This window comes from Solanum pennellii, chromosome 10 (assembly GCF_001406875.1).
Source record: "Solanum pennellii chromosome 10, SPENNV200".
Classification (NCBI taxonomy): domain Eukaryota; kingdom Viridiplantae; phylum Streptophyta; class Magnoliopsida; order Solanales; family Solanaceae; genus Solanum; species Solanum pennellii.
The window spans coordinates 76,237,341-76,253,115 of NC_028646.1; the positions used below are offsets into that span (position 1 = coordinate 76,237,341).

At 29.1% G+C, this 15,775-nt stretch overlaps 2 protein-coding genes across 2 annotated transcripts; one reads left to right on the forward strand and one right to left on the reverse strand.

Annotated features, from left to right (window-relative positions):
* Positions 1–572: 572 nt before the first annotated feature.
* Positions 573–3,745, reverse strand: LOC107001840. Its single transcript, XM_015199799.2, has 2 exons — positions 1,263–3,745; positions 573–1,121 (listed from the first exon to the last, which is right to left on the reverse strand). The coding sequence occupies exons 1-2, from the start codon at positions 3,477–3,479 to the stop codon at positions 819–821; spliced, it is 2,520 nt and encodes an 839-aa protein (XP_015055285.1). The 5' UTR covers positions 3,480–3,745; the 3' UTR covers positions 573–818.
* Positions 3,746–5,690: 1,945 nt separating this feature from the next.
* On the forward strand, positions 5,691–9,354 carry LOC107032536 (probable 2-oxoglutarate-dependent dioxygenase At5g05600). Its single transcript, XM_015234145.2, has 3 exons — positions 5,691–6,558; positions 8,359–8,692; positions 8,785–9,354. The coding sequence occupies exons 1-3, from the start codon at positions 6,044–6,046 to the stop codon at positions 9,031–9,033; spliced, it is 1,098 nt and encodes a 365-aa protein (XP_015089631.1). The 5' UTR covers positions 5,691–6,043; the 3' UTR covers positions 9,034–9,354.
* The last annotated feature ends 6,421 nt before the right edge of the window (positions 9,355–15,775 follow it).

The window sequence follows — 15,775 nt, forward strand, 5'->3', positions numbered from 1 at the left end:
ATACATTCAAATTACGACTAAGTTCTTAATTTTCGGTATATATAATGATAAAACTTCTTTAATGTTTAATTTTGGTGATAAAGAAGTGTTGAGTCTTTGAAAAATGTGTTTGGGTTTTGATTACGTGAGACCAACGAAAACAATATCACTTATTTAATTTAAAATGTATATATTCCACATCAGCTTCTAATAATTAAGTAGTATAGGGGAATTTTTGGACTTAATTTTAATATTTGAGGACAATTTTTTATCCAAATAGATAAATTTGGAAAAAATTGATCCAATAGATAGAAATTATTTGTTTTTTAAAAGACGTATACAGATATTATCCATAATTTTGTGAGGTAGGAATGTTATTTCTAATAGATCCTTAGTTTAAAATAAAAAGTTTTTCAAGTACAAGTGCGATAGGTCACAAATCAAACAAAATACTTCCTCCGTTTTAAAAAGATTGACCTAGTTTGACTTAGAACAGAGTTTAAGAAAAGAAAGAAGACTTTTTAATCTTCTGGTTCTAAACTAAAGTTATGTCAAATGTATCAAAATGTCCTTTAATCTTGTTATCTTAAACATACCACGTGAAAAGTTAAAATTAAAATGTTGCCAAAAAATACAACTGTTTCGATATTATTTACATAGAAACTAAGTTTTACATGCCAAAATGTATATTGTTTTTCTGTAACAAGTAACAATCCCTTTTTCTCTCACTATCTACACTACTGCTGAGAAAAATTCTTCAAGTAAGAAAAAATAAAAGAATGCTAACTACTCATATACTAAACATGAAGGAAAAAGATACTTGTTGTTCTTTCGATTTTCTAGTTGTCCACATTTTCTTTTGAATTCACTGGAACTTGAATTGTGTCGTTTTCTTTGTTGTTTACAACATCACCAGAAACTACACTTGTCTCTTGAGTCAAATCAACTTCATGATTTGACTTTTCGGTGATAGTTACCTTATCTTCTTGTTTTACAACTTTATGATCTATTTTGCTTGCATTATTCGAACTCTCTGATTCTTCAGTTTCCATCTTAGTATTAGATGGCTTAAGAACAGACTCAGGATCAACTTTCGACACATTCGTGGTCCCTGCTTTCTCCATTGAAACAGGTGTGGCCTCCTGTATACGCCAAGAAATGAGATTGTGAAATCACTAAATCAGAATAATATGCATGATAACCTTGTTCATCTGTAAATAATATGCATGATAAAAGCTTTTGCAATTTATAGTACTGAATAGAATATAATACAAATTACGTACTTTTGTGGGCAATTGAATATCTGCTACAAGAACTGGAGGAGCGACTTCATCATGTTTTGATATCTCCAATTTTGCGACATGGAGATCATTTGTGTCGGTTATAGGCCTCAATTCTTTTGAATCTACTGATGAAAATATTCGTTCTTTCTTCGTAATGTCTTGATTATTTTCCATAGGGGCATGCCCTGTTTCAGATTCTAGAACCATATCTGAAGCAATTGAAGTATTTTTCTTAATGGAAGGAGGACTGGCATCATAAATAGGTTCCAACTGTGAACTTTCCTCTACTGAACTCTTTGTGATGTTTAGATTTGACACATTAGGATGCTCCGAAATGGTTTCAATATGAAACATAGTTAATTTTACTTCTGCTTTGTCGGGAAAGATCCTTTCACCTTCTTCTGATGATGACGAAGAACTTGATTGACTACTACATTTTTGTTCAGAAGTAGCTGAATTTGAACAAATTTTAGATGGATCAAGTTCCGTGGTTGTTTCTTCCTGGAACACAATTGGTACTACTTCATGATGATTTTTCGTAGTTAATTGTTTAACATCAGTGTCAATACCTCTTTTATCAGATGCACCTAAGACCAAACATTCTACTTCTTCAGAGGATTGGCTTCCATGCCCAATATCATCGGTAGCATGTTCTATCTTCGATATCAGCTCTGGCATAGGTTCATCTGTTAGGTTCTTGTCTTCTACATCTTCTTCATTCAGGTTCTTGTATTCCAGATCTTCAATTGAGCCTTGTGACTCCGTTTCAAGAACAGAACTTGCTTTAGAATCACTAAGATCACTAGGGTGCCTTTGAAATGGTGAATAACTTGTTCCTTCATCAGCCATCACATCAGGAACAAAATAAGGTCTAAATCGTGTATCTTTCTTGTTCAACCCAAAGATTGAGGGCCCGACATTAAAACTTTCGTGCCTCCTAAAAAATGTCTCTTTCGGTTGAGATGTGATAATCTCTTGTTCGAAAGTATCTCTTGTAAGATCAGTTTTTTCTTCACTTGGTTCATAAAGAAGATCAAATGGATTCCGCTTATACCTTGGCAACAAAATAGACGGAGCAGATCCAGGGATTTGAGGAAGTTCAGGGCCGTAGTTGTCATTAGGTAGATCAAAAGGGTTCTGTCTTGCTGTTGAAATGGGAGGAATGAAATCAGTAGTTTCCAAGTCTATTAAACTCTTTTCATCTTTAAAACTCATGTTCTTTTGTGATTTTCTCCTTGCAATAACACTCTCCAATCGTTGATTCATTTCTAGCTCGGAGGTTCCCAAGTCCATTAGATTTCTCTGATCCTCTTCCGTCCATGTAATAGCAGACTTTGGACCTTCCGTATCTTGAATTTCTTCTTCTTCTTCATCATCATCCTCCGCAACTTCTACTTCTTCCTGGTCTTCAGAAATATCATCAGATTCATCATCACTCTCGGAGGATTTGGTAGAACTCTCTGAGGGAGCATGAGAAACATCTTGTGACAAACCGATAGGTTGAGGATTGTCTTCATCTAAAAGTGGATGTAGCTCATCAAGCATTGGCATAATATCAGCTATTGAAGCATCAGGAGATGAGCTCTCGGCTCCATCAGACCCCGAATATAAGGCCTCCTCCCTACGTTTCCAAGAACCGGGAGGAGAATCAAGACTAACCCTCCTAGAATCAAACGAATCTACTGATTTGTCATTATCAAACTCAACGCTCTCATCATCAACCTTTGAAGTTGGAGAATAATGATTCTCCACAAGTTCAGCATCACTAAATTTATCTTCATTCTTATTCTCATAAAACTCCCTTGCCATTTGCCCCGAAACTCCACCAACTAAAACTCCTCCAAACCTTTTACCCCTATGAACCTCACTACGCGTTGAGTGGTCTACTTTATCCCTCTCTTGATCATTACATCTTTCGGTGAAGTAACTATTATCACTCTCAACACGAATAGCATCTCGTGTTTCCAAAGGCACTAGATGATCAATTGTGTTCTCTTTCCATTCGAATTCAGGTATATTAGGCTGAGCATAACTTAGTAAAGTTCCAAGCAATGCAGTAGTGCAGACAAGAATAGGGGAAACAGACACCAAGATTGAAAACACAAAAGGAAATGATTTGTACAAAAATGCCAAGAAACACAACATACCCACAAGGAATGGATGATTCCAAATTGTCCTAAAACACACTTTAATAGGAAAAATTACAACTTTCCTCATTTTAAACTCCAATCTCAACAACCTAAAATGAAGCAACTTTCTCAGAAATGGGATCAATTTTTCTTCTAAAAAAAACAATATATAAACTAGGATCAATTCCCTTTATATCAAGACAAAGAATAAAAATCCCACCTTTAACAAATCAATTCAAACACAATCATAGAATTCCTGCAAACAATATCATATTGAAATAACAAGAATCGATTAAACAAAGAGAATCAAGAAAAAGAAAAGAAAATACCATACTAGGGTGGAAATATAGATCAATTTGAATAGTCCACAAAAACCCATCAACTGTTTGTGATGGTATAGAAAAATATGGATGACATAGAAAAATATAAACCAATGGTTATACGGACATCTAGTTAGATTCTTAACTACTATTACATGTTTTTTATTATTTTTAAGTTTTAATTGTATTTCAACCATGTGTTGGCACAAGGAGCAATCTAGTACTCAACACTTGAATCTTTAAAATCAAACTCTTCAGGATGTTTCACACTATTCAACATGCATATTTACAAAAACTTGCAATACAAGAATCTCTTTAATCTTTCAAACAATGGATAAGCCATTGAATGAAAGGCTTTCTTTTTATTTTTATTTTTTTTTCTGGAAAAAAATAATAATTATAATAATCTAATAATAGCTCCATTTTCTTGTCTTGAATCATGGATGATTGTTTGGGCACTACTCCACTACTTCCCTGCCAACTTTGAGAAAACAGATGTTTGGGCACTACTCCACTGCTTCGTGATTTAATGAAGCAAAATAAACTATAAATTTAAACACATGACATGTATGTATTGACTTGGTGTAAATATTCGATGCGGATAAATTTTATCCATTCTTTTTTATTTTCTTTTCTTATTAAAGGAGGAAGATTTTTCAAGTAAAAGAATTTTTTTTTTTACTCAAATGGATGAGGTGAAGTTCTTTAAACTAATCATATTTTTTTATGTTTCACTTTGTTTAATATATTTTAAACCTCGACAAGTCTTAATTTTCGATGTGTATATATATGAAAACAATATATTTAATGATAAAACTCTATGATGTTTACTTTGGATGATAAATAAGTGTTTGAGTCTTTGAAAAAATGGACTTGGATTTAATTACACGAGATTAATAAAATAATGTCGTATATTTAATCTAAAATGTATATATATCACGTCAACTTCTATTAATTACGTGGAGGGAGATTTTTGGACTTAAGTTTAACATTTGAGGAGATTTTTTTTCTCCATCAAAATAGATAGAATTTGAGAAAATTTGATCAGTAGATAGAAGGATAATATTTTTGAATTGTTTTTAATACGTCAACATCATTTTTAATCTTTTTAGTAGATCCTAATTTCATAAATACGAAGTATTCTTTTTTCTTTAATGTTTTTGGAAAAATAAATAATCATATAAATAAAGACCGGAACTGTGAATAGTCGCCTTAATAATAATCTAATTTTTTTTTAATTAATAATGATCCAATTCATATACTTTTCTTACAAATATTAATTGTTTTACCCCAAAAGGCATTTTCAAAATATCAACATGACTTGGTAGTTGGTACTAGAGTCTAGAAGCACTATTTGGATCATATTTAACAGGTGCTTAAAGTATTCATTTGTTTTCTAAACAAAAATTAAGTTACAAATAATATTACGTTATAGAAATCTGACCAAATCATATTAATTATTCCCTTACTTACAATGTTACGTCATAGAAGTTTTGACCAAATTACATTACTTATTTAATTTGTTCATTTTTATTTATTTTCAATTTTATATATTCTTTAATATAATATTTTTTATTCTATTTTACATGACACTTTTCATCTTTTAAGAATCAAGCAATTTAAGTTTGATAAAAAGTTTATCTATGAAATCTTCATTTATTCTATATAAAAGTATATTAAGTTATACTAATTGACAATTCAAAATTTACTATCAAAAATAGAATTGTTTGATTCTTGAAATCTGAAATATGTTTGGAATAAATAAAGTAATTAATATAAATATTTAATTGCAATATTCATATAAATTGAACAAGTAAAATTAAACGCAGAAGAGGAGTGGGTGGGTGGGGTGGGGTGGGGGGGTTAAATGAGGGCAGAGTCACAAATAGAACAAGTCAAGATCATCACGGCGCCGTAAGCACTACTTAAACTCTTTGTTTGTGCATATATAAATATGTCTCCACATCTTCACAAAATCTTAACTACTACTTCTATCTCCATTTGCTTTTAATTAGTAGTGACATAAATATATACATAGACTCTTTCTTGTTTCTTTATTTGCAATATAAATTATACTACGTGTCTACACGATAACATAAAATCTCCTTTTTGCCATCTCTTTTCTCTATATATGGCTTTTGAATTCATGAAAATCACGTTCTCAAGCTCACGTCAACTTCGAAAATTCTTTTTATCACTATAATCCACAACCAAAGACTTTTAAGCCTCATACAATCACAACCACAACCTATCTTGTACGAGATACTTTTCAAGTGCTACAAATATACCTAGTGCTAGTTATAGTTAGCAGTACTGAAAAAACGAAATAAACATGAGTAATTGTTTGCAAAGCTGGCCGGAGCCAATTGTCCGAGTTCAAGGACTCTCGGAAAGTGGCATTCGAGAAATCCCTGACCGGTACGTGAAACGACCATCGGATCGTCCATGTTTCAAGGAGACAACAACGTTGTCGTCATCATCACATGTTGAGAATATTCCGTTAATTGACCTTGCAAACTTGAATTCATCGGATGAATCCATTCGCGATGAGACAATGGAACTCATTTCCAAGGCTTGTCGCGAATGGGGTTTCTTCCAAGTAGTGAACCACGGCGTTAGCCATGAACTTATGGCTAACGCACGTAGCGTCTGGCGGGAGTTCTTTCATCTCCCGCCAGAGGAAAAACAAAAGTTTGCGAATTCACCCGTTACTTACGAAGGATATGGAAGTAGACTTGGAGTTGAAAAAGGTGGAAAATTGGATTGGAGTGATTATTTCTTCCTTCATTATCTTCCTGAGCCTTTGAGGGATTACAATAAATGGCCTTCCCTTCCCATTACATGCAGGTAACTCGTAATTCTTTAATTTCAACTTTTTTCGTATAATATGTTTAAATATACCAAATTACATAAAAAATATTTCAATATATTTGAGAATTGAGATATCTATCTTAATCTTTTACCTTTTTGTACTCTGTATTAAATTAAAACAGATAACGTAAGAGGGAATAAATATTAAAATCTATTCTCTCCGTTTAAAAAAGAATGATCTAGTTTGACTTGGAACGAACTTTAAGAAAAGAAAGTTTTAATTTTATGGTTCTAAATTAAAGTTATGTCAAATGTATCAAAATATCTTTTAATCTTATGATCATAAACATGCCATGTAGAAAGTTAAAATTAAAATATTATCAAAAAAATATTTTTTTAAAACAAACTAAAAAAGAAATAAAATATTCTTTTTGAAACGAGAAAGTACGACTAAAAAAAAAGAGAGTAAATACGTCTGCGCCCGAACTTTCTTTAAATTACATATACGACTTTAACACATTCTCACATGTTGCGTCGGTGTGTTAATCATTTCCTTTTTCTATTCAACTCTTCTAAATAAGTCGGTATATGTTGGCAAATATATATATTTTTTATAAGTTGTGTGATACTTGTTGTTTTTTAAAATTTAAATTATATATTAGTAATTATTATATGAAAAAAGGTATTTTCCACGTTTTGAAAAAAGAATGGTTTTAATTTTATTTTGTCTATGCAGTTTAAGAAAAATAAAGAGAATTTTTTTAATTTTATAATTTTAAATTAAAATTATTAATATATCATAATATAATTTAATTTTGTGATCTTAAGCATATTACATTAAAATCTAAAAATTAATTATTGCTATATAAGAAAAAGAATCATTCTTTTGAAACAAGTTAAATGGAAAATCTGTTATTATTTTAACAATTGGAGTTAATTTTAAAATATTTATTTATTCGATTCAGTCTTAAATTGAATCTTAGAAAATGAAATATGACAAAACTGAGATTGGATGACTGTTTTCAAAGATTTAGCATGGACCATTGGACATGATAAAGTGATCAAGTTTTTAAAAAATGAGAAATTTTACTATGAATGTCACATAAACTATTATATTTGTGTGAGACTTTTAATCATTAGGTATTTTTATCTTCCTCCAATTGTATAAAGGAAGATATATATTTTTTTTAATTCGTATAAAGTAAAAATATATCAAATAAATTAAATTGGATGAAGTAATTTCCGCTCAATATCTATAGTTATTGTAAAAAGAATGATATTTCAAGTTTCGGTGTCTTGTTTTTAACTACAAATATCTAGTTGCTCCTTTGGAAAATGACAAAAGATTTTTTTTAAAGAGCTTACAAATATTTAGAGATTTTTAAAACTATGATATATAAATTATTATTAAAAACAAAAAATAGACATTTCTTTTTAAGCTGATTAAAAAGAAAAAAGTGTTATATAAATTAAACAAATGGGATACCTCTAGAAATAAGTTGATTTTGATAGTTTCGCCCCAAAGAGGCCTTGTGGATGATGCACTAACAATGTAAAAAAAATATATTTACATAATCAAATTGGTAAATTTCTTAGTAAATAAATACCGATAAATCGGGTCCAGTATATGTGGGGGTGTTTGGGACCATGGTCCTGACCACCTTGGCTGGTTGGTAAATGCAAGTTGCTGTCTTAGTACTAGTATCCTTTTTTAAAAGTACATAATCCTTCTTAAAAAAAAAAAAAAACATGTCAAACGTGAGTGTAATTTAATATTTGTACATTTTTTCCATCTAACTGACTTTTGTCTTTTTCTTTCTTTTTGTAATTTGTAAGGAAAATAATTGGTGAATATGGACAAGAAGTAGTGAAATTAGGTCGAAAAATAACAAATATCTTGTCGATTAACCTTGGATTAGATGAAAATTATCTACACACAAAATTTGGTGGAGACAATGAAAGAGGTGCATGTTTAAGGGTTAACTTTTACCCTAGATGTCCCCAACCTGACCTAACACTTGGACTCTCTTCCCACTCTGATCCTGGTGGCATGACCCTTCTCCTCCCCGATACCGACGTCCCCGGCCTCCAAGTCCGTCGTGGTGATGACTGGATAACGGTTAAACCGGTTCCTAATGCCTTTATCGTTAATATTGGAGATCAAATTCAGGTCAGTATTCATAACGTCTAGTGATCTCGTCAATAATAGCGACAACTTATATATTGATAGTGATTTTTTTTCGTAATTATTGCATGTATTAGGTACTAAGCAATGCAATATACAAAAGCATAGAGCATCGCGTGATCGTTAATTCAGGGCAAGAACGTGTCTCTTTAGCATTTTTCTACAATCCAGGAGGTGACATCCTTATTCAACCTGCTGAAGAGCTTGTGACGGAGGATCAGCCGGCTTTATATTTACCGACGACGTTCAACGAGTATCGAGCTTTCATCAGAACAAACGGACCTAGAGGAAAATCTCAAGTTGAATCACTAAAATCGCCAAGATAAATGTCCTTTAGCATGACCCTGACACGCACAAAACGAGAAATAGTCCGATTATAAAGATAATTAAATTACCTTTTATATGTTCTATATAGTAAGTATATGGTACTTAGGAAGTTTTACTGTGTATAAATTCCAATTGGTAAAACATTAACACAGTAAATACCCTATGTCCCTATATGATGTAATAGTACAATATGTGTCGTCATTTTCCTATGTGTTCTCAAATGTTTTGTCAAATTCACTTTGTTTTGTGAAATATTGTATTCATCCCTTCCATAGATATATGGTTCATCTAATTAATAAAATATTATGGTATTAATGTAAGTTCATTTTATGATCAACTATTTGATAATGGAATCGGAGTTAGTTCATTTTTTTTTGTTTTATAGCGTAAAAATCACTTGCCTTTACCTAACTATTACGAAGTTACTTTACTATTTTATGACCAAAAAGTTACTCAATTTTCCCTAAATCCTAGAAAAAAAGTCATTAATTAGGATGAATCAAAAGAAATATTTTATATGATATGTACTTATGAAAGCAAAATTGAATAATTGTCCTGGTTACCAAAAAATTAAAATGTTTTAGTAATTTTCTATGACAGTTAAGCAGAGTTTAGTGATTTTTCATTAAAACAAATAAATTATTGACTTCATGTGATACTTATGCAAAGTCACATAATTTTTCTGTTAATAAAAATTTTAACGACTCTAATGTAATAAAATAAGGAAAAAATAGAGCTATCATCTCTAAAATTATCCCTTAATTGTCTTACTCACAAATTATTTCACCCTTTAAAAGAATCAATATATACGTCAATCGATTTCATTTTGATATCTATATTTTTTTAATTTCTCAATTTGTTAGTAATAAACTTTAAAAACTCAAGTTATCTAGTTAAACACTTAATTATAATATGACGTTCATTTAAGTCAAATTCATCAGACATAAGATTCAATTTTGACATAAACGATAGCATTATAATTTTTATCCTTAATTTCTTTCAGAATATATCTACATCATATTTTACTTGTTAATTTACGACTCCTAAAAAAGTAATCAATAGTTGATAGGATAAATTTCTAATGTTGAAAGTGTAGGGACTTTCACTAGGAAATCCACAAGATAAACATCTAGAAGTTTGAGTGGAGGTAACAATTTGAAATTGACACTCAGAAAAAATAAAAATAAAATTGGTAAATTTATACAACTAGACAGATGTCTAGCGGCCTTTTATTAAAAGATTTAAAAAACGTTTTTAAAAATCATTGTTTTTCATTTTGGAAACTTTTAACACATGTTTAAGTGTTCGTTTGGAATAATTTATTTGTAGGTGTTTTTTATTTATAAGAATTTATTTTTTTAATTCTGGAGGTATTTTGAAAAGGTTATAAAGAGTTTTTAACCGCCCACTAAAATCAAAAGAAGGATACTATCTACTTATTACTACTTTTTATGAGCCCATCGCATCGAAAGAAATCCTATGACCATAAAAGTAAAGATATTTTGGTGCATTCTACGTATCTTTAATTTAAGATTATAATGTGAATGATATAACACCTAGACCTAACTAAACCTCAAAAGTTAGCTCACGAGGGGAGGATTGCTTAAGTCTATATAAGGAGACCACCAATCCATTCCCCAACCTATATGGGACTTTTACCCACTCTACCACCCCCTTCATGCCTAGGCCCAACTGAGAGTGGACCGGGAGTCCAAACAGGGATGAATTTGACTATGATACCATGTAGAGATATGACACGTTAACCTAACTCAACCTCAAAAGCTAGCTCATGAGGGGAGAATTGTCCAAGTCAATATAAGGAGACCGCCAATCCATTCCTTAACCAATGTGAGACTTTTACCCACTCTTAACACATGAGATACAAAAATCTTCTTTACTTTCTCAAACATCGTATCAAGTTAAAATCATAAAAATAATTTAAAACGGTCACTACTGGAAACAACAATATTTCCAGCATAAATAAATAGAAAATTTATGGTAAAATATAATTTTTTATACTATTTTTCATCGAATCAATTCATTAAGAAAATACACAATAAAGTCTTACTAAAATAATAGAAAACTTGCTAATTTTTCATATGATGTTAAATTTAACGAATAGTAGTAAATTTTTTTGTGGTGAGTGGAAGTTTATAGTAGTAATTGCAAGTCAATTTTTTTTTATTTATATTAGACAATTTTTCGTATGATGTTAATTTTTTTTTTTTGTACTTGTATAGAGGAGACAGTTACAATAGCTTTCAACATGGCTGCTTAATAGTCATTTATTTGGTAAGTGAGGATATTTCTGTCATTCCCACTTTTCAAAGTGATAAGTATTGCATAGAAAAATTGTACCATCAACCTTATTATTTAGAATTTTTTTACATCTTTAGAAAAAAGCCTACATTTTCTACTTAATTACACATTATGCCTTTTATCATTGAGTATAGTGGGGTCCATTTAATTCTATTGAGTTTCTATATATTTTCCATTTTTATATCTCATAGCTTCTATTTTCAAAACAATTTGTTTTAAATTGTTTAAATTTAATATAGTTAAATAATTTAATAAAATTTTATTATTTAGCTTTATATTCAAAATAATTTTTTTTAATTATTTTTTAATATTATATATATCATTAAATAACTATATAAGATTATTAATAGTCATATTTATATTTTTAAATTATAATTAATAAAATTAAATTTTAAAAAATAAACTTCTAATAAATAATTTATTAAGAAAAATGTCAAATTAATTTCAAACAAGAATATATTTATTAACTCGACGTAAATATTCAAATAAGATTTTACCTTTGTGAGGTGTAAATACAATTCATCAATATTTAATTATTAGAGTTTATATTCTAAACACAATTTATCAACGTAAAAGAATAAGAAATCATTAGAATTTATAGTGAATTGCTTTTTTATTATTATTAAAATGACGTCATAAAAAGAAAGGGAAAAAAAACTTCTTTCTTTTAAATTATATGGTATAATTTAATTAAAAATATACTTTTTTATTTGGTTTTTATGGAGTAATTTTACTAAATATTGATATACTTTTTTTATTCTTTGAAATATTAGGGAATTTTACTTTAGAATAAAAGATTATATATCAACGTATTTGGGGTTCATAACTATAGGTTCTAACGTACGAGATTTTGATAAATTAAAATCTTTAAAGTTAAAACTATTTTTAAACATAATAGTGTTTTTTTTTTAAAAAATCGAGAAAATAATATCAAACAAAAAAAAGTAATAAATTTAAATTTCTTCAATAAAGGGTTTGACCCTTACTCTCGAGAGAGAATTAACAATAAGGTTGCGAAAACATCAATGCTTACTATAATTCTAAAATATTTTCCCCGTTAGTATTTATATGTCAGTATTTTCCTTTTGCTTATGTAAATAAAATGTACATGCCTATCTTATAAAATTTGAATCCAACAACCAATATATAATTTTGATATATATCTATGTATCACACTTACTATATACTTAATATACATTCTTCATATACGTATCATACTTGATATGTTGGATCCGTGCTTACACGGCCATCCACTTCTTGTCCAGTGAATAAGTAGTAACTTTTTTAGTGGTGGGTGGAAGTTTATAGTAGTAGTTGCAAGTCAAATTTGTTAGTAGACAATTTAGGCTTTACACCACATTTACTAGAGTTGTCAAGTACAATTAGGTGCAAGTTTAAGTGATAAGTAATTATCTGCGATTGATAAATATGGTATAGCTAGCGAACGAGACTGTTTTTTTCTTAATGAAAGTTTCTGATTCAGGTTTTGGATATAAAAAAGTCTTTACTAGAGAGTGTTTCCCTCAAATGAGGTTTTATATAACACAAATTTAAAACAATCGAGTTTTAATTCAAATATCAAACACCAAAAGAAAAAGATCACTATTACCTAAGTCAAACATAGTGGGCTTTAAATTCCACCGCACAATATTTTTTACCATGTTTTGCACATTTGGTTTGAATTGTACACATCCTACTCACTAGTGACCACTTACTAGTTACCAGTCAAGGCAAGACTCCATGATACATTAAAAGGGGTTATAGTTGGTTGGATAGATCATGCCTATGTGCCTTTTAAATTATAATATGACTTCTCTACACCTTTTAAATATAATTTAATAAATGCATTTATAGTAACATATTACATGTGCTTTTAGGGATTTTGTTTGGTTAAAAGGTGATTCAATATAATTCAAAACTAAACAGAAAGTGCGGGCGCACTACAACAAATTAAAGTTTTATCTAAATATAACTAAAAGGGTTTTAGCAACTCCGAATGTAATGTAATGATTACGTAAAAGAAAATCCTTTTATCAAATAATCAATTTATCCAATCGTATCACACAAATTAAAATAAAGAAAGTACTTGAAAAGGTTGAAGAATCAGTATTTATTTAAATTTTAATTTCAATTGAGTCAACATGTATATTTTGAAATTTAATATAAGCTAAGCTAAAAAAATAAATCTATATAGTTAATTGAGTATATATATATTGTAATTCGGATGAGATGAAATCTAAGATTCTTATAGTAAGGCAGCAGTCAAATAATTAAAAATTTTGATAATTAGTTTGATAAAAGTACTACTAATTGTAATTGGTTAAATACACATGAAGATATCTTAAGTTGCTACATTTTTTTATTTAAATATTTTAATTAGGCCCTTTTCAAAATAAACATATATGTAGTAAGTCCAGTGTACTGATAAGATATTATTGTAAAAACCTATAAATTTTAAATTTTAAATTCGTCTCTGAATTCAACGTGTTTCAAATGTCGAATAAGACACCTAAAAGACCAATGTCAATAGTTTACTACATAGCAACAACGCAAATGTTAATACAGAAATTATACAACATTTTTCATACAATTAAAACCAAACATGAACATGTTTCTTCCTGGCAATCCTAGAGTACTTTTTAAGTATGATTCAAAGTTAACCTTATAGAAAAGTTGTTGTCTCACCAAAAAAGAATTAGGCAAATATATACTACAATCAATGAGAGAAGTGGTACTCCCTAAGAGAAACAAAGATTTTTTCCATGATGTAACAATGATAAAATTTGTGCTATTATACAACATGATTCTCCTCATCATTTTCGGTACTAAACTAGCTCACTAGAAAAATACATGATGCGAAACAGTTTCTCACTGAAATGGTAGAAACTTCCTAATTTTATCATACGAAACATTTATTATTATTTTTTCTTTTTAAACCGATTAAATCAAAATATGAGTGGAAGTAGCCGGTGAAACATTTTTGTGTGGCTGCATTATATATAGTGCAGTAGAAAGTTTTGACACAAATTGTTTTTGGCAGTCCTTTCAATTATTGAAAGAAAGGCAATAAGAATTAAGATCACTTTAATCTTTTGTATGTAGGAAAATTAATCAAAGTGAACTTTATTACTTGTGGATTGTTAGCTCGACTAAACAAGTATAAGAAATTGTATAGGTTAATTCTTTCTTTCTCACTTTTGTACATCTTGATTAGCTGCTTTTTGCTGGAGCTTTAGAAACTTGGTCTATGTAACCATCCACCGGCGAAATCAGAAATTTCTTTTAAAAACTTGGTATATATATATATATATATGTATGTATGTATGTATACTAGTTCTGAATATGTACTTTACACGTGAATTACGTGAAAACATTATACACGATATGTTAAGAAAATGACACGGCAATAAATATCACAAACTATTCAATAAAAAAAATTACAATTTGGACTGTATGAACAATCAACCTATTGTTTTATAAAATATATAACTCCTAAAATTAAAATAACTTATATATCACATAGAATAGTTGAAAACGTATGAATAATAAAGCATAAAGCCTTTCATATTGTATCAACTTGATGAACTTTGCAAAATTCATGCTCCTAAAATAAAATACACTAATTATTTATAGCGTAAAAAGAACCATTATCACACAATAAAGAAATAGTATCAAAATTATTTTCTACAATGTGATTATAAAGTCATGTCAATATACTGATATAAAATTTTTCAATACTCTCTATATAGCCATAATATAAAGCAAGAAAAGACAATATGCATAACATATAATCTTTTGTTGTGACAAAAGTCAACTACTATACCTCACTATCTAATTCAAAGACTTGCTTTATATATTTACATTTATATAGGGATACATGAAAGAACACAATAAATTATCACAAATTTACACATTTAATTTTGGGGGTTGTAGATACAAAAGGAATGAAAATTGTGGAGATTAAGAAAACATAGGTTATGAAACTGAAGAGATCAAATTATTGAAATGTGACCTTTTAATATAGAAAAATGATGAAAAATTCAAACAAAAAAATAACAAAACTTCTATGTCATATATATGCAAAGTTAATTAGAGTCTCAATACCTAAAATGTGAAAATCAGGAACACATATAAATTATATATAATAACTAAAATTTCTATCAATTTCAAGGCCAAACTTGTGATCTCAAAAAGAAAGGAGAAAAAATAGATTGTCAAGTGGTAATTGATCCATGTTATTTTGGATAATGACTTATCATTCAATCAAATGTATCATTCAACCTTATTGGAACATAATGTCAATTGTCAAGTGATAATGGATGACATCAGATTAACTTAAAAAATATGTACATAACTAATATAATTTTACAAAAGAATATGTATTAATGTGCATCAGTAGACTACAAATGACTTTTTGTACCG

Excerpts from the sequence above, each read along its gene's own strand:
- LOC107001840 (XM_015199799.2), bottom strand. The coding sequence starts at position 3,479 with ATGAGGAAAGTTGTAATTTTTCCTATTAAAGTGTGTTTTAGGACAATT. Across the intron at positions 1,122-1,262 it reads ATATTCAATTGCCCACAAAA|GAGGCCACACCTGTTTCAAT; the intron begins GTACGTAATTTG and ends TGGCGTATACAG.
- LOC107032536 (XM_015234145.2), top strand. The coding sequence starts at position 6,044 with ATGAGTAATTGTTTGCAAAGCTGGCCGGAGCCAATTGTCCGAGTTCAA. Across the intron at positions 6,559-8,358 it reads TCCCTTCCCATTACATGCAG|GAAAATAATTGGTGAATATG; the intron begins GTAACTCGTAAT and ends GTAATTTGTAAG. Across the intron at positions 8,693-8,784 it reads ATATTGGAGATCAAATTCAG|GTACTAAGCAATGCAATATA; the intron begins GTCAGTATTCAT and ends TGCATGTATTAG.